At 54.4% G+C, this 16,784-nt stretch overlaps 5 protein-coding genes across 5 annotated transcripts; 3 read left to right on the forward strand and 2 right to left on the reverse strand.

Moving 5' to 3' along the window:
- Positions 1-251: 251 nt before the first annotated feature.
- Positions 252-1,357, forward strand: J3458_002799 (uncharacterized protein; the record flags this gene model as incomplete). The annotated part of the gene is made up of 2 exons (XM_066117389.1): positions 252-270; positions 624-1,357. The coding sequence occupies 2 exons, from the start codon at positions 252-254 to the stop codon at positions 1,355-1,357; spliced, it is 753 nt and encodes a 250-aa protein (XP_065977173.1).
- A 447-nt stretch (positions 1,358-1,804) lies between these two features.
- J3458_002800 (uncharacterized protein) lies at positions 1,805-5,439 on the forward strand. The gene is made up of 3 exons (XM_066117390.1): positions 1,805-2,106; positions 2,208-4,761; positions 4,822-5,439. Exons 1-3 carry the CDS (start codon positions 2,044-2,046, stop codon positions 5,364-5,366), a joined length of 3,162 nt encoding a protein of 1,053 aa, XP_065977174.1. The 5' UTR covers positions 1,805-2,043; the 3' UTR covers positions 5,367-5,439.
- Positions 5,440-5,454: 15 nt separating this feature from the next.
- On the reverse strand, positions 5,455-8,154 carry DPB2_1 (DNA-directed DNA polymerase epsilon, subunit B). The gene is made up of 2 exons (XM_066117391.1): positions 7,147-8,154; positions 5,455-7,090 (listed from the first exon to the last, which is right to left on the reverse strand). The coding sequence occupies exons 1-2, from the start codon at positions 7,845-7,847 to the stop codon at positions 5,479-5,481; spliced, it is 2,313 nt and encodes a 770-aa protein (XP_065977175.1). The 5' UTR covers positions 7,848-8,154; the 3' UTR covers positions 5,455-5,478.
- Positions 8,002-9,136, forward strand: J3458_002802 (uncharacterized protein). Its single transcript, XM_007810468.2, has 2 exons — positions 8,002-8,288; positions 8,345-9,136. The coding sequence occupies exons 1-2, from the start codon at positions 8,205-8,207 to the stop codon at positions 8,882-8,884; spliced, it is 624 nt and encodes a 207-aa protein (XP_007808659.1). The 5' UTR covers positions 8,002-8,204; the 3' UTR covers positions 8,885-9,136.
- J3458_002803 (uncharacterized protein) lies at positions 9,137-11,500 on the reverse strand. The gene is made up of 3 exons (XM_007810469.2): positions 11,420-11,500; positions 10,041-11,321; positions 9,137-9,981 (listed from the first exon to the last, which is right to left on the reverse strand). The coding sequence occupies exons 2-3, from the start codon at positions 10,793-10,795 to the stop codon at positions 9,480-9,482; spliced, it is 1,257 nt and encodes a 418-aa protein (XP_007808660.2). The 5' UTR covers positions 10,796-11,321; positions 11,420-11,500; the 3' UTR covers positions 9,137-9,479.
- Positions 11,501-16,784: the final 5,284 nt, after the last annotated feature.

The following is a 16,784-nucleotide window of genomic DNA, read 5'->3' on the forward strand; positions in this document are numbered from 1 at the left end:
ATGATTGTGGTTGGGCAGATAGCGGGCGCGCTTGGAGGTGAGAAGGCGAGGAGGGTGGCTGACGTGTGCGATATCAATGGCTGGCTGCCTTGCCAGTGGACAAGACGCAAAAATCTGGAATCAGGTCTGGACAATGATCCTGTTGGATGTGCATATGTGATGCTTGATATTGATCGACTGCCCAGTGCGTCGTATACGAGCCAGCCTTGCTAGTTGGTGCGAATTCCGTCCCTTTTGGCTTCCGGCTCGTGATGCTTGGGGGTGAAGCGGGTGATTAAGAGCGACGTATGTCGTTCACTCATTTACATGGGCAGACATGACACAAAAGAGAGAGAGACACACACACCAAGTTATCTTGCTATTGAACTCACCTTGGTCGTGCTGCCACGACCATACGACTGGCTGAGCAACTGTAATTTCACTTGCTCTCCAGCTCTTTCGTCCGCGTAGTCAATCATCGCATCATCCGTCTAAATAGCCCCATCACCATCATGTCTCTCCGCGCAGCAGTATATATCGCATCACCCGTCCCGTTCAAGAACCCTGGCAAAGCAAGCGGCGGCGGACTCTGGTCCCCCATCTCTTGCAACTCATCTACTCGGCAACCCACGCCGTCCTCGTAGACACGCCCGTCACCGTCGCCCAGACCAAGGAGATCATCGCCTGGATCCGCCGCATAGCGCCTAATCGAGCACTCTCATACATATACATCATTCACGGCCACGGCGACCACTTCTTTGGCATTCCTCTCCTGGTGCTGGAATTCCCACGGGCCAAGCTGGTAGCCACGGCCGGGACCGTACAGCACATGAAGCAGCAGGTAGTAGAAAAAGTCTTTCGCTCCCAATGGGACTCTCGGTTCCCCGGCGAGATTCAGCAGCCGTTTGTCCTGGCTGAGCCGTTGCCGCCGGACAACAAGCTCACGCTCAATCAGTGGGAGCTGCAGGCCGTGGAGGTGGGACACTCTGACGCGTACGACTCCACGGTTCTCTGGGTGCCTGCATTGCGGCTCGCTGTCTGCGGGGATGTGGTGTACGACCAGGTACACCAGATGTTGATGGAGACGGACACGCCTGCCAAGAGGGCGGAATGGATCAGAGCCGTCGAGAAGGTGGAAGCGCTGGATCCGCTGCATGTCATTCCGGGGCACTGCCAGGAGGGCGAGATTCTGGGGCAGTGGCATTTGGACAACACAAAGGAAAATATTGGGGAATTTGAAGAGGTTTTGAAGGGGATTCCAAAGTCGGCGAGGGATGTGGTTGGTGCCATGACGAAGCGGTATCCGGATAGGTTCAATGTTGGGGCCATTATCTTGGGTGCTCAGGCGGCAGTTCAGGCCGCACAGTCCAAGATTTAGGTTGGTTGTTTCGGCCGTGATGTGTGCGGTCCATCCCAGAATGAGAAAGTAAAGCCATTCCTGTTGGTCATGTTGTCTCCTCGGTCATGGACGATGGATGCTGCGCGAAAGGTAGGTAATTCTGCATGTGGCACGAGCATCTTTAGACCTTGCCATTGTCAGCTCATATTCCGTGACGGGAAAGGATACATCGTGAATGACTTGCAGGAAATTACAGACGCGGGCCGTGGCAGCCGTGTCGATCCCCAGGAACGCACACGTGTAGAGCTCTGCGCGAGGCATACTGGACTGGTCGGGACGGTTGGAACTTCAATGTTGACGACGTCAGAGCGGGAGTGGGGATTCAATGTCTGCATGTGGTCTGGGTGCATATTGGAGGCTGCATGGTGGAGAGCTACCCCTGTGCCTGATTCACTCGTTACTTGAGCTTAAATGCTCCAGTTGTCCAACAATTCTGTCTGTCGACGCTTGGTCGTGCCGCATCCTCACCGACTTGGCATGCCGACTTGCATGGCGAGGCAAATCTCTATGCGCGGCAGGTCTCTGTAAGACTCTGAGCGGTCCAGCCGAACAAAGAGCTTGGTCATACTCGCTCGAGCTGGAAAAACAATGACGACGCCTCTTCGTGCATCCGACGACGCGACCAACCACCCCAACGCTACGTCCCGACGTGATTTTCGAGCGCCATGAGCTCGAGCGACGGCTCTTCAGCAGGCCCATGGCCGCCTGCCCGGCCGTCCAAGAGGGGTGTATGTATTTGTGCAGCAGTCTTGTTTTCCCACCAGCATCTGTGGCTCCTCCAAAGACAACCCCCCGGAATGTCCTCAGGGCTAATCGCAATGCTGCATAGAAACTGCGCAACGGCACATTTGTCATCCCTAGCACCGGCGAACGCTCCAGACGCCAATTTACCCTCCGCACATCAAGCAGCATAGCATCGGGAAGCAGCGCCAGGAGGCCGGAACGACGATCGTCTATGGGACAGGCTACCGACAGCATTCGCTGGTCAGCACGCGTCGCAAAGATGAGGGCCAAGTCCGTTTGGCGATGGCTAAACTCACGCGACGGCCATCAAGTGCTCAAGTGTACGCTGGCGTACCTTCTCGGCAGCACTGCTACCTTCTGGCCTCCTCTGTCCGACTTCCTTGGCCACCGAGACGGCAAACACATCGTTGCTACGCTGACGGTTTACTTCCACCCAGCGCGTACCGTTGGATCCATGCTAGAAGCCGTATTCATAGCCCTCATTGCCGTGGCGTATGCTGAGATGGTTTGCGTCTTGTCCATGGTTGCGGGAATTGCTTCGCGAACGAGCACCGGGTCCGTCGTCCCTGCACACGCCGTCGTATTAATCATCTTTGTCGGGGGAGGGCTAGGTTTCGTTGGATGGGTTAAACAGAGACTGAACCAACCTCTTGTCAACGTAGCTACAACACTTGCGTCCATGGCCATTATTACCGTCATTACCAAGGAGCAGTCGGTGCAGGACGGCTTCTTCTCTGGAGATAAGATTGTCCAGGTCATCAAGATGCTGTGTGTGGGCATCGTATTCTCCGTGGCTGTCAATTTGTTGGTATGGCGCCTATCTGCCCGGCGAGTTTTGCGCGAGGCGGTTGCCACAGCGTCGGTATGCATGAGCGACAGACTGTCCTTCATCACAAGGGGCTTCTTGAATGGAACCGAAGACGAAGTTAATTCGCCAGTCTACGCCCACGTACGAAGCAAATTCACTTCGGCCTATACGGAAATGTCCAAGAGTCTGCGCGAGGCCAAACTGGAGCATTATCTGATGGGCCGAGAAAAGACATACAAGCTGGATAAGCGTCTCTTCAAAGCTGTCGAGTCCGTGTATCAGGCCATTGGTGGCTTGCGAAGCTCGCTATCAACTCAAATCGCACTTTTGAGCGAAGCACCAGTGCTCTCGCAGGAACCTGGTGTATTATCTCCCGGAGCATCCCTTGCGTCACCAAAGTTTCGGCGAGCCGCCTCGCTCCTCCTTGACAGTACCGGCGAATCCTTGTCTGTCATTGAAGAAGATGACGAGGACCAAAGGCTGACATTGCTTGCGCAAAGTGAGCCCACGTTTTTCAGCTCATCCCTGTTCCGAACACCATCTGACATATTTTCGCTATTCATAACTATGCTTGGACCTTCTCTCAAGTCTTTAGCATACACGCTCTCTGAAACGCTTCGGGAGTCGCCCTTTGGAGAGGACCCAGTGACCCAGGTCAAAGTCAATGACCAGCTTCGGGAGAGTCTGCGGGATGCCATAAATCTGTTCACCCGCGCGAAAAGCAATGCCTTGCAGGAGCTTTACAAGACAATTGAGCTCGAGCGCTCGCGGTCCGCAGCGATCCAGGCTGACATTGAAGAAGTCGCCGCAGCTTGTGGCCACTTTTCCTTCAGTCTCCAAGCTGTAGCAGACGAAATGGACTCTTATCTAGATGTACTCGAAGAGCTGCAACACGTCACTGAATCGCACACCCGCAGCTGGGAGTGGCTCAAATTCTGGAATCGATCACCGCAGCCAACCCTCTCCAACGACCCAGAGTGTGAATCTCTCCTTCAAAGGAGAAAGACCACCGTTCGCGGTTTGAAGAAATCAGCAGTCCCCAAGGGCATCCCGGATTCTATGAGAAAACGGCGAGACTCTTACCACTGGGATGCGGCGCCGAGTGCAAGCTCCTTACAGCGCGTACTATCCCAGAAGGTTCTCGCAGTAATGCGATTCCTAGCCCGTGAAGACATCCTGTTCGGTATCAAGGTTGGCATTGGGGCCGTGCTGTGGGCACAATTCGCCTTCATACCCGCCACGAGACCCCTGTACCAGCAATGGCGAGGAGAATGGGGTCTCTTGTCGTACATGATTGTCGTGGGCATGACGACTGGCGCGTCAAACACGACATCTACATCTCGTCTCATCGGCACCCTCATCGGCGCGGCATGCGCCTGCGTGTCATGGCTAGCGAGTCAAGGCAACGCGTATGTCCTCGCTCTGTGCGGGTGGCTGATGGCGCTCTGGAATTTCTACATGATTCTCGTCGTCAAGAACGGCCCGCTGGGTCGCATCGCCCTCCTAGCGTACAATGTCATTGTCCTCTACGCATACAGCATATCGCTAGACGTGGACGACGACGACGACGACGAGGGCGGCAAGAACCCGCTCATTTTCAACATTGCCTACCACCGAGTCGTGGCCGTGGTGCTGGGCATCATCTGGGGCATGATTATCTGCCGGCTGCTCTGGCCGATATCCGGCCGCAAGAAGTTCAAGGAGGGCCTGGCGGTGCTCTACCTCCAGCTGGGGCTGATTTGGAAGCGAGGACCGCTGAGCATCCTCCTCCAGAGCAACAGCACACTGGATTACATGAAGGAGGGGGAGCAAGGAGCCCTCCAGCGATACGGTAAGCGCCCTCTTTTCTTTTTTTTGCCATTGATGCGGTTCAACTTATACCGCCGTGTAGCATTCAAGCTGGAAACTCTCCGCAGCTCGGCCAAGTCCGAATTCGAGCTGCGCGGCCCCTTCCCCGACGCGGCCTACGCCCGCATCATGCACTCCACCAAACACATCCTCGACGGCTTCTACGCGATGCGCCTCCTGACGCAGCGCCACGAGACGGTGTCCGCGGGCGAGCGCGCGCTGCTCGTCTTCACCACGGAGGAACGCGTCCGGCTGTGCCAGCGCATCTGCCACGTGCTGCAGGTGCTCGCGTCGTGCATCATGCTCGAGTACCCGCTCACAGACGCCATTCCGACAATCGACTCCACAAAGGACCAGCTGCTAGGCAAGATTTATCAGTTCCGCAAGGAACACATGCGGAGTAAAGGGGATGCCGCGGGGGACGATGGCTCCAGGAAGAGAATGGGGGCGGTTGAGGAGAAGGACTACGCGCTGCTTTATGCGTACACGCTTGTTACCGCGCAGGTGGCGGCCGAGTTGAAGAAGGTGAGGGGGGAGATTGAGAGTCTGTTTGGTGTTTTGGGCGAGGACGAGCTGCTATTGGAATAGATGTAGTTGGAGTTTGGATAGATTAAAAAAGATACACTGTTGGATAGCAATACACTTGGGGGCTTTCTTCTTCTTCTTTTTTTTTTTTGAAATACTTGTATTAAGATATCTGCTATAATGTGCATTCGCGCAATTTGCCCTGCCGGCCCATCTCGTATTCGATCCATCGGGCGACGCCCTTGCGCCCCGGGACCAGCACGCTGCTGGGGTTCATGACGTGGCAGCCCTCGTAAGTGATGCAGAACGGCGGCGCGGTTGTGTCGATGAGAGCCATGGCCGTGGGGAGCGGGTATAAATGCAGCGAGGAGGAGTAGTCCCAGTGCACGGGGCGGATGGACTGTCTAAAGGGCGCGAGGTAGCCCTGGTCGAGGAGGGTCTTGACCAGTTTCTGGGCGGTGCGCACGTCGTCTGCGACGGGGGCGGGCTTCGCAGGTGCTTCGCGGGCGTCGAGCTCCATGGCGTCCGGGGCCTGCTCGTCTGGCGGTGTGCCTTCGGGTCCGGGCTCGGGGTCGTCGGCGCCGCGCTTCTTCGTGGCGACGGATGCGCGGCGGAGGCGGGCGGACAGGTCGTCGCGGAAGAGGACGAGCTCGTGGTTGGGGCCGAAGAGCGTCACGCGGCTGGGGTTGGAGGTCCATACCGCGGAGCCGTGGACGCCGTGGCTGCCGGCTTCCGAGTTGGCGGTCGCAAAGGCCCGGCGGATGCGGGAGGTGAACATGTCCGGGACGGGTTTGCGGGGCAGCGGCACGGAGGCGCCGGCGGCAAAGGACGAGGCCCAGCCGTCGTTGTCGCCGGGCACGAAGACAAAGGTCGACGCCTGCAGGAGTGTGGGGAAGTCTGACAGCGCGGATGCCAGGGCATCAAAATACTCCTTGTACTCGATGCTGCCGCCACTGCCGCCACGGGCCATGACGGCGTGTTGCGTGAAGTTGCCCGCCAGGACAAACGTCACGGGGGCGGAGCCTTGCGGCTCGGCAGCGTAGAGGGACAGGACCTTGCGCAGGGCCTGGAGGGCGCGCGGCTGGTCGAGGTTGAGTTCGCCGACGATGACGGCGCGGCCTCGACCGGGGGCGTCTTGCGACTGCTGGTGGTGCATGAGGCGGCGCTCGATTCGGCGCATTTTGGCCCCGACTGCTCGCTCGCTTCCGACCCCGAGGAAGTCGATCCAGCCGAAGCCGCCGCCGATGGTGTGGTCCTGGCCGCCTTCCGGGCCGCTGATGCCCAGTGTTGCCTGGCGCTTTTCACAGGGCGGCTGGCCGATGAAGAAGCCCTGGAATCGGCCGCCCAGAGTTCCTCCCACTCCGCTGCTGCCGCTGAGGCCTGTGCCGACCGACTCTTCCTCCTCTTCGTACACGCCGTCTACCAGGACGACCATGCCGGGGCAGAACCACGCCGAGTCTTCGGGGATGGCGACGGCGTGGCTGAGATCAAGGGCGATTGTGCCGGTGAGATCGCTTATGGCAAGATCGCCTGTGGGTAGGATGATCAGTTGGCCGAGGAGCATGTGGTTACTTCCATGACGGCCGAGCATGTTTGCGATGGGGGTGATTTTTAGTGATTGTTGATTTGAGAGGGAGCGTTGGAGGGCGCGTTTGCGGGATGACGACACTGACGAGGTCTGGAATGCTTCGCTGCGGAGTAGACGCTGGTGAATGACTTGATATCGATTTCGGAACACGGTGGTTTTGTGAGAGGCGGGTGGGAGCAACGAAGGCTTTGTCGTTTCCCTGCATGTTGTTAATAAACTGTTGTGTAAGGAGGACGTGTAGACATGGAAGCTCGCCTTTCAAAGTGTTTTTTGCCGACATTGTACACCAGCCGCGGTTGCTCAAACGCATTGACAACATTCAGCCAAGCCCGAGGATCGTTTGTGTCGTCGTCGTCGTCGTCGTCGTCATTCGCATCCTCGTGCACTCCCAGTCCCGACATGCCGAAACTAGCGTTGCTGTCCTCCCTCGTGAGCGCAGTCGGCCTGATGCCGAGCCTCGTGTTGATGGCGTCGCCCTCTCGCACTTCCAGCATGCTGTCGCCTCTCGGCAGACCTCTTCCCTGCCCGACAATCTTGCCCCCGCTCATGTTGCCTTCGAGCGTCTTTAGGATATCATGCAGCTCCTTGCTTGTGCCATCGACTATGACGCCGCCATTCCTGTTCTTCCAACCCCGAGCTACCTCCTCCAATACACGTTCGGCGAGACCCTCCTCGCGCCATCCCGAGCCGCAGTGTCTCCCGATAAAGGAGGCCAGCTCTTGCAGGGCAGACGATGTGAGTGTTAACGAGTGCTTCTTGGTAAATGTGCGAAACGCGAGGGGGCGCAGGGTGGCCGGCGGAAGGATGATGGGTAGAATCGCGGCCTTGGGGGCCTGCACATTGAATGGCCTTGGAGGGTGGATGGGAGTGCCGAACGCCGGCGACGACGATGGTATCGCGGATGAGGATGGTACGGCATTTTGTCGTCGGAAGATGGGTGCTGGAGGTTTGTCCATTGTTGCCGGTATCAACCCATTGGCCTCGACTCTCGTGCAAACGAGGTCAGTGTCCAATATCCGAAAACGCGGTAATGCTTGCGTCACGAGCCACTGGCCGAATTGTGGTCTGCCCAGATACTCTTGGACGTTGGCGTGGACCGCGTCGACCAGACGCGTCAATGGTTTAATTGATTTCTGTTAGATGCATATTTTTGGGGTCGCAGGGTCTTCGCGTCACACTGGAGCTGTCTGGTCAATGCAGTGACGGCATAATGGCTCCACTTCGAAGCTCCCATCCATGTCTGGACAATTTCAGAGCTTGACATGTCCGATTGTTGATTCAACTCTAGTCAATTGACAAGGAATTCGCCCGCCATGCTGGCAGCGACTCGCTTTGCTCCCCGGGGCTTTGGCATCTGGCGACGGGCCGTGTCAACACTCCCCAACAATTCACGCATTGTGCGTTCGCCTTGCCTGGGTCTAGCTCCGTATTGAAGCTCTAACGCGCAGCCCAGAAAGTCTTTGACAACCCGTCATCACCGGCGACATTTATCCTCACATACCTCGACACGAATCCGCCATCGCCGAAACTCGCCATTGGAACGTCCGCCGTGATCCCCCCGACGCCGCAGTCCTTTTCGGAAAATCGCCGATTCCTCGATATACTCAACGAGGTGGTGGCAGAGTATGGCCACCTGGACGAAGATGTAGCCAGCCAAGCCAGGGCTTTTGCCAGCCCAGGCGGGTCGAACCTGGGCTCTGGCGGCGCCTTTTTCGGTGCGCAGCGGTCCAGAAAGGCATCATCGCGCAAGCAGGGGGCTGGGGGCGGTGCCGGCGGCTCCGGAGCTGGAGGCGCAAGTGCCCAGGGTGGTGCCGGTGGTGCCGGCAAGGGCGGCTGGGTGCATCTGAGCGATCGCAGAAACCCCCCGGACTTTGGAAGGATCGCGTGGCCCGAGGACATCCTGGGCAGCGTCGAGGTGGACGGGCATGGCGAGGTCGTTGGCAGGGTGCAGCCGAGCGGAACATATCGAGTGTTGACGCGGGAGGGAATGTAAGTCTTGCACTGTACTGATGGGCTGAATATTGCTAATCACCATATGCATACTAGTCTGGGATTGAGTCCGTTCCTGGAAGGCAAGTTGATTGAACGGCTGAAGAGGGAGGAAGCAACGTCCTGGAGCAGGCACTGAGGTGATAGCGTGCTTCTACAACGCGGGTGTCTTCAATAACGTCGCGCGATGGCAGGCTTACTCGCGCTGGTCGGTACTGATGTATTATGACGTGTACTATAGAGCATTTATTAAACGGCTCATCTCCTAGCTTGAATAGAATGGGCACGACTTGGCTTAAAAAGTAAGACTCTTCAAGTGCTGATGCCTTGCCCATTTGGCCCACGCAACAAACTGCAAAGTCATAGATAACGACAATAGACTTGTTTGCAGTAGGCACTCTCACGGATTTTGGTATCAAATTCCTCAAGGAGTAGTATTTGAGTGTCTAGCTACTAGAAATTATGATTCTACACGCCCATTCTTATTACTCTATTAAAAACGCAGAGATGTATATAGATGAAAGTGTGATTTAGCAGCCCGAAGGAGCGAGAGGTTTGAAATCCCCATGTATGCCAGGCAAGACGCTCAGCAGTATCTCTCAAGTGCTCGCCTCGAGGCCTGGTAGCTCCCTCGGTCCCCAGCCACCCGTCTTCACAGGCAGCGATGCAGTCCCTGCTTCTCGAGACGCTCCCCTCGTGTAACCCGGCGGTAACGCGGGTGTTTTCTTGGCTCTGACGTTTCTCAGATAAACCACCGCAACAACGCACCCACAGACCAGTGCTATACCACCAATGGTGCCGCCAATGATGGCGTTTGTGTTATCCGCTGCCGTTGTGGGATTAGACGTTGCCGTTGGCTCGGATGTAGCCACGGAGACTGTAGAGCTCGAGTTTGCAGCCGCTACGGACGAGAAAGAGCGCCCTGAAAGCGTTGACGGGGAGGATGAATCCGTGGTTTTGGCGGGAATATCGGCTGTCGGCTGCGCCATGTAGTGGGCGGTGCCGGGATCGGGGCCACAGTGATAGTAGCTATACGTCTGATCAACCCCGAAGGTGAGGTAGGCGAAGGAACAGTATCTCGAGGAAGGGTCCTCTGGTGTGCTGGTCACGTATTCCGTTAGCCTTGTGCTGTTTGACGAGACGGATCAGGGGGCTTCTACCATGTCCACGTTGCTATCCTCGTGTTGTTGCGAAGTCGGCCGCATCCGGCCAGACAGGAGCTGTCATCGAAGCAATAGCCACCCAAACTACAGTCTGGGGCGGCAATGACCGTCGTGGGACAGAACCCCCAGAGGCCGTGAGAGGTGTCTACACGGCAGTCGTATCCATCCGGCGCTGACCAGGCCTTGGATGGGTCTCCGGTTGAATATCCACAGATTGACGTGCGCGAAGGGGGCGCCAACCTGGGCTTGAGGGTCGCCGTGGTGTTTGTGGTTGTGTTTGTAACCCACGGCTGGGATAGTGTGAGGGCATGTCCAAGGCAGGAGACAAGGCCGAGAATGAACAATTGTAGTCCAGCCATTGAGAAATGTAGTTTCAGTCGTGGTCTGGGAGTTGCTCCTGCTAGAGGCGGAGTTCCGGGGTGATATTTGGGACACAGCCTGAAATCGCAAGAGTCTACAGACGCCTCGGCCCCGTGTCCCGCAGCCCGTGTTAAGACCAACAGATAAAACGTGATACGGTAATAAGAAAGAAATTGTGTAGCGGAGAAAAGAGGCAGATGCGGGTTTTCGCCAAGAAATTGCGGCCAACGCCCAGATGTTGGGCTGTTGGGTCTGACTTTAGGAGTCTGTGGGCGCGCCTTGGACAGACACGCCTTTCCGTGCTTCCTCTTGAAACTTTCAACTTCGCTCCCCTCTCGCGGCGGTGAGGAGGAGAACACAGGCAGCGGAGCCACCGTCATGAGTATGGTCATGGCGGTGCATTGTGGTTGGCTTCCGTCTGCATGGCTACTCTCATTCGGGCCCAGGTCTCCCGCCTCCAGAATTCGACTCTGGAATAGTGGCCAACGATATAATGCTGTTCTTATTTAGCTGGAATCTTCCTATATTTACGCTGGCAGTCGACCCTGGACTCGATTGCATCGTTCCGCTGGTGGAGGGAATCGTTTTGCTGCGGGTTCTAGATGCGGACATTGAAGCCCGAAGCCAGCTGTGTCGTGTGCCTTGCAGTTCATAGCGCCCTCAGGGCCCATTTGTGTCCCATGGCGAGTGTTTGCATTTCTTACGGAATTGGGTTGTGCGCTGGACTCGTCTATGAGGTGAGCGTCTTCTGCCTCTCGTGGTCGCCTGCCTGGAAGCGCTTGGTAGCTGGCGGTACGAGGCATCTCTGAGCGACGACAGTTCACGAGCCATGCCACTAGACGGCATCGATAGAGCTAGGGTGAATATTTAGGCGACGGGATCTAGGAAAGCCGTTGATAGGAGGAGAACCAAGACCAACTTTCGTGGGAGAATTGTCAGGAGGTGCAATGAGGGATAGCCTTCCAAGATTCGGCCGCAGCGCCTTCGTGAGAGGATGACCTCGTGGTGGAACTTACTCGCGATCGTAAGTATCGATAAACAGTTGACTCTGTAGCTAATGGTGCTGGTGTTGCTGTCCAACCATAGTCATATTGATGTGAATTGTCTAGCGATGTCGGTCCATGCCGACGGGAGTAGCTTTTCGGGCCGCCTGAGAAGGGGCGGGGGGTCTGCGGCTACGGGCGGTTTAGGGTTAGGGTCCCACCGGCACCGATCCTTGGTATGCAAACAAACAATATTGCAAGAACTCGAAACTTTTCTGCCAAACCGTCATTGTCTTTATAGTATGATTAGATATCTGTGTGGCGCTATGCATATTTCACTAAAGAGAGCCAGCCGGGCTATCTCGTTCGGATTGGCATATCTAGCAGCGGGAATGTGGATAGAGTATTGCGCGTCTTTAGGTTTGTCGAGAAGAAGATGATATACAACAACTGTACAGATGATGAATGCAAAGCTCATGATCTCCAGCTGTGAGGTGGGCAATTTCCAAGCTAGTCGGGCCCCAAGCTGTATCGTGAACCATAGTATTTGAGCAACAGCATAGATTTTGACGAATAGATCGCCTTTGTTTCAGTCGCAAAGGTCGTCTTCGGCAATATTGGGCAAAGTTTTGATGATGCCCACCTGTCTTGCTAACGCCAACGGGTAGGCGCCCAGAACCCATTCATCACTTCGAAGGACTCTGTGGTTAAACCACCATGCACGATAATCAGAAATGAATTTCTTCTTTCAAGGTCATTGGATCATTCATATTAACCTTTTCCGCGGCTTCAGCGGCGATGGCAAGACTCCTCTCAGCTGCTCATTTATTTGACACGTACGACCACGCTGTGTCACGGTAGGTGCCCAGTTGTGTTTCTCGCGCTTCTCCCATTTAGCATAAATGTCAACGATATTGGCCAATATCGGTTGTCGCTATTCGCTGACCAGGCCCATCACTTGCGGCTTGTATCACGGCCAAGTGCAATGTGTCAACTTGTTGCAGCACCTTGGGCACCAAGTCACACCCAGCGGCTACAACGACAATCTCAAGCGACATCTGGTGTTCTCTGGACCCATTACCCTGAAGACCGGGGACAGGTGTTATCGAATGCCATTGTGGAGGGCGATGACATGGGCACGAGGCCAGGCAGTAGAACGCTGTTGCTTTAGTTGAGGTGCCTGAACAGAGACTCGAATCACTGTTGGCTGGAGGTTGGTATGACATACAATTTGAAATGCCCCATGTTGGTGATGAGTCTGCTGAAGAGCACAAAGTAGAAGTCTTGGGATAGAAAGGGTTTGATGCCACTACGACCCGCTGCGATGAACGGCCACGAGGCAACAGTAAGTATCATGTTATGGTTAGCTATTAGTTATTAGTGGCGTGTTCTCCGATTGAGTCTATCTCGATTTAGAACTCAAGGCCTATTTTATAGCTGGTTGATAGGCTAGCCAATCGACAAGACCAGATTTCGGGTTGTTCATATCACACGGATGTTACACGAGGGCAATAATCACGACACCTTAGGGCCCCGGGACTCACTGCCGCTTTGTGTAAATAAGACCATTTGGTCCCAGCGACCTTTGATACCGGACTGTTGTTAGCCAATTTGAGCTGTTGCTCCGAGCCCTCTACCGGGCCCTTTTCACGGTTAACTAGCTTGATTCAGTGAGGCGGCTAAAGCTTTTGGAAGTTTACTATTAATGACTTGTTGAACGCAAAGAAGTTTCTCAACAACGGAGCCTGCCTGGTTATTGATAGTGTGACGAAAAGAAAACTGTAGTAATTGGCACCGATTTGGGGGCGTTTTGGCCTCCTTGACAGAGGCATTGCTTACTTGGTTTCACCGGTGAGTATAATTCCGTTTCCGGATATAGCTACCACGATACTAGTGTCCCAGATGAAGCAAGCTGCGATGTTTTTTCTCGTAGAAAAAGGATTGCAACGGGTTAAATGAAAATTAAAGAAATAAATTTAAGAATAGAATAGACACAATGCACTGTCGATGACCGGGAAACATTCTTGAAGAGCTCGGAGACCATCTCGCCGGGGGGGGAGATAGGGCGTCGTCGAAAAGGAAAGACGCGTCAATACGCAAAGCTCCTCAGCTCTATGTTGTAGAAAGATATGAAGCCCAGGGGGAGACGGGACGTCAGGTCAAGTTTACACATGTAACGTTCCATACATTTCAAGGCTGAAAAACCCTCGTATATACATACAGTACTTTATTGCAACCATGCTTTAATGAGTTGAGGGCCTCAAATAGCTCAACGCGTTGATACTATACGAGTTAGCCTTGCTGGACTGCTAGCATCATAGCACCGCTGGATACGAAGCACCACACTTAAATTAGACTAGCCAAAGATTAGCATCATAGCGTTTTCCAAGCGCCGCACTGTTGCTGTCTCATGGCAAAACGCGCGAGTTCGTGCTGGAAAACAACGAAATGGGTCATGGGATGTTGGTACATACGAGCGTGTAGGTCCTAACCTGTAAAGTAGTCGTTCATCCATCGCTTTGATGTTTGCATGGCCCTCATATCATTGTCTCAAAGTATCCGGCTGCTGAAATTCAGCTCATGAGCAGACCGCGTCCCCCAGGAGCCTCGTCATGTGAGTGTCCAAGAATGCAGGAACACTGATTAGTTAGTTGAGGAATTGCCTCAAGGAATGGCTGGAATCATGAGGTTATAGGGTTTACTCAGCATACGGGTATTAGATATCTAATACGGCGACTGATACATGGGCACCCGGGTGCCCAAATAGACTAGCGCACCCAGGTGCCCAAATTATGTCAGCACTCCTCTAGCGCTGGGACAGACCCGCAAGACCCGGCTGGAAGATCATTTCAACTAGTTACTCTCTCCAGTTTAATCTACAACTTGACAACAATGCAATCCTCCGTCGCGCTATTCGCTGAGTGCAAAGCTTGTTGCTCATTACTGTCTACCTCTATTCTCTTCCATATTTCTTTCATTCCTCTTCTCTTGTTAGCCAAAGGATGATCACCCATCTCCCGAGCGACCTGGGCTTCAATCCGCTCATCTTCCTGGTTGCTCCAGTCTAGATACGCCATCATTTCCTCTTTCGTCCATTCTCTGGACCCTGTCGCAGTGACGCGATGCTTCGACATTTGTTTGTAGTCCAAGCACCACTCGTAACTCCGCTTGTCGTATCTTTGTGGGAGCCCCATCGCTTTGCGATATTGCTGGTTGGTCTTGATGCTGCCAGCAGGTTGCGCAGCGTACCACGCATTTCTAGCAGCTACATATCTCTCATAAATGGCACCCGGGGAATCGTACCGCGGCTCTTCCAAGGTGACACCAGACAAAGACTGGACTTGCTCAACCGTTGGCCCTTCAACGGTCAACATTGGCGGACTGCCGGGCGCGTTGTTTGATGTGGCAAGCGACCCCAAGTCAGTCGACGTATTAAATCTCATGAGAGGAGATGAACGGATGGGTGGCATGCGTGCTGCAAAGGAAGAGGGTTGATCAATCTCTGCCAAGGCATCCGCCACTGCATTTGAACATTGCGACTGCTGGGTCGTTGGCACGATTTCCGGGGGGGCCTTAGAGACACCCGCAGGAGCCATTTCCGCCGTGGCACCTGAAAATGTGACTGAACTTCGAGCTTCCGGCAGAGGTACTACCGGCGACCCCTTGAACTTCAGCGGACAGGACCTCGAGGTCATAATGTGGCCTACCACGTGGCATGCGCTGCAAGTGGGAGCCTTTCTGTTACCCTGGATTCTCTCGAAACCGGATGGTTCGCGTCTTGTGCTCGTTAAGGGTTGAGTCCTATTTAGTTGGTTTGCAGCCCGGCGAGGTTCCAGAACAGGTTTTGGCAGTGCCACCCCTCGCTTTAAGTGCCAATGTGGGTGAAAATGCTCTAACAGAAGACCCTGAGCTTCTTCTTCCAGCTTCTCGAGGGTGTGGGAGCACGGCAACCCATGTGACGAAGTGAAAGTCTGACTACATAGAATCTGACGTGGCTCTTGTAGACATAACTGCCGTTGCCCCTGGACTTTGCGCAAAGCATCATGCGAAACCCTACCTCGTACTGCTTCGAACATGAGCCCGGATACATCTAGAGGTGTGCGTAACTGTTGCGAAGCTCGAATATGTTTAAGTTCCTTGAGTTGGTTTGCGATGGCATGCTTCATGGCTTGCCAAACGTCGAAAAGGTCCAAATTCGATTTCTTAATGTGTGCTTTCATCAGTGAATGGATACCCTCGGCCCTGGGAACGTTCCATTAGCGTCTTGTCAATTGCATATAGTATAAGCCACCTGCCTCGAGGTGGCCACATTGCCGAAATGCAAGTGCATATCCACCCATGCTTTAATGATCATCTCTTTGTACGGCTCGAGCCAATACATCTTGATATACCCTACACACTCTGGATATTTTTCGCCATACTTCAGTTCAAACTTGGCCAGGCGCTCGTCAAATATCTTTTCACTTGGTGAAGCAACAATCGAGTGCCAGGAGGTGTAGAATTCTTCCCATGTGTCATTTTCTGCCCGCTCTGAGGTTTCGTTTTCTTTCTGCACAAAAAAGGGCCGGCAGCGCTGGAGGACCGCTTTGTTGACATGCCAGAGGCAGAGGAGCGCTTTGGTCGTTGGAAACCAATGTGCAGCAGCGTTCATTGCAGCTAGGCATCGATCAGTCAAGACAACTGACGGAAGTTCACGCTGGTAAAGTGACCTGAGATGTTGTAACGCCCAAGAGTAATCCTCTTCCGATTCACCGGATAGAAATGCAAATGCGATACAGAACGACCGCTGGCTAGAATCTACTCCGACCATGTCGAGTAGCGGCATACCGTGTTTATTCGTCTTGTAGGTACAATCCAGCAATAATACGTCCGGGTTGCATTGTAAATACGCCACAGAGTCAGGATGGGCAAAGAAGATAGCCGTCAGTCGATTGTCTACATCCAAGCGGACGCGACACCAAAAGCCCTCGTTATCTAATTGGTCGACTAGGGCTTGAATGCTGCTCTGGCCTTCGCGAAGATCTCTCCTGGTTGCCGCAATCCGGTTGTATATATCCCGCTGAGTTGCAAGTGTTTCTGAGTGGTTATGGAGGTAGGTCCTTATTTCTCGAGGGGCAGTTCCAGACTTCACGAGTTTGGAGACGATCGCCGCATCTTTTCCCACAAGCTTGCGGTGGGCAGGGTGTGCAGAAGGATCATCGCTGGGCGCGTGATTATGTTTAGCACATTCGATGTCTGGTCGATGGCTCAAGACCCATGTACTACCATCTAGCGATTGCTTGGCTAGAACTGAAAACTTGCAGCCAGTTCTTCGGCTCGAAGTGCGTCGCACTCGATCAGTAGAAGGGCTTGGAGGAGGTTTATTCCTATCACAAGCGAATATTACTCTGACTCTGCC

Source organism: Metarhizium acridum, assembly GCF_019434415.1.
Source record: "Metarhizium acridum strain ARSEF 324 chromosome Unknown scaffold_13, whole genome shotgun sequence".
Lineage (NCBI taxonomy): Eukaryota > Fungi > Ascomycota > Sordariomycetes > Hypocreales > Clavicipitaceae > Metarhizium > Metarhizium acridum.

What these genes read in the sequence shown, in the direction of transcription:
- J3458_002800 (XM_066117390.1), top strand. Translation starts at nt 2,044, where the DNA reads ATGAGCTCGAGCGACGGCTCTTCAGCAGGCCCATGGCCGCCTGCCCGG. An exon ending in CCCGGCCGTCCAAGAGGGGT is followed by an intron (nt 2,107 to 2,207) that starts GTATGTATTTGT and finishes AATGCTGCATAG; the next exon opens with AAACTGCGCAACGGCACATT. An exon ending in AGGAGCCCTCCAGCGATACG is followed by an intron (nt 4,762 to 4,821) that starts GTAAGCGCCCTC and finishes ACCGCCGTGTAG; the next exon opens with CATTCAAGCTGGAAACTCTC.
- DPB2_1 (XM_066117391.1), bottom strand. Translation starts at nt 7,847, where the DNA reads ATGGACAAACCTCCAGCACCCATCTTCCGACGACAAAATGCCGTACCA. An exon ending in GGCAAAAAACACTTTGAAAG is followed by an intron (nt 7,091 to 7,146) that starts GCGAGCTTCCAT and finishes AACAACATGCAG; the next exon opens with GGAAACGACAAAGCCTTCGT.
- J3458_002802 (XM_007810468.2), top strand. Translation starts at nt 8,205, where the DNA reads ATGCTGGCAGCGACTCGCTTTGCTCCCCGGGGCTTTGGCATCTGGCGA. An exon ending in TCCCCAACAATTCACGCATT is followed by an intron (nt 8,289 to 8,344) that starts GTGCGTTCGCCT and finishes CGCGCAGCCCAG; the next exon opens with AAAGTCTTTGACAACCCGTC.
- J3458_002803 (XM_007810469.2), bottom strand. Translation starts at nt 10,795, where the DNA reads ATGACCATACTCATGACGGTGGCTCCGCTGCCTGTGTTCTCCTCCTCA. An exon ending in AGGATAGCAACGTGGACATG is followed by an intron (nt 9,982 to 10,040) that starts GTAGAAGCCCCC and finishes ATACGTGACCAG; the next exon opens with CACACCAGAGGACCCTTCCT.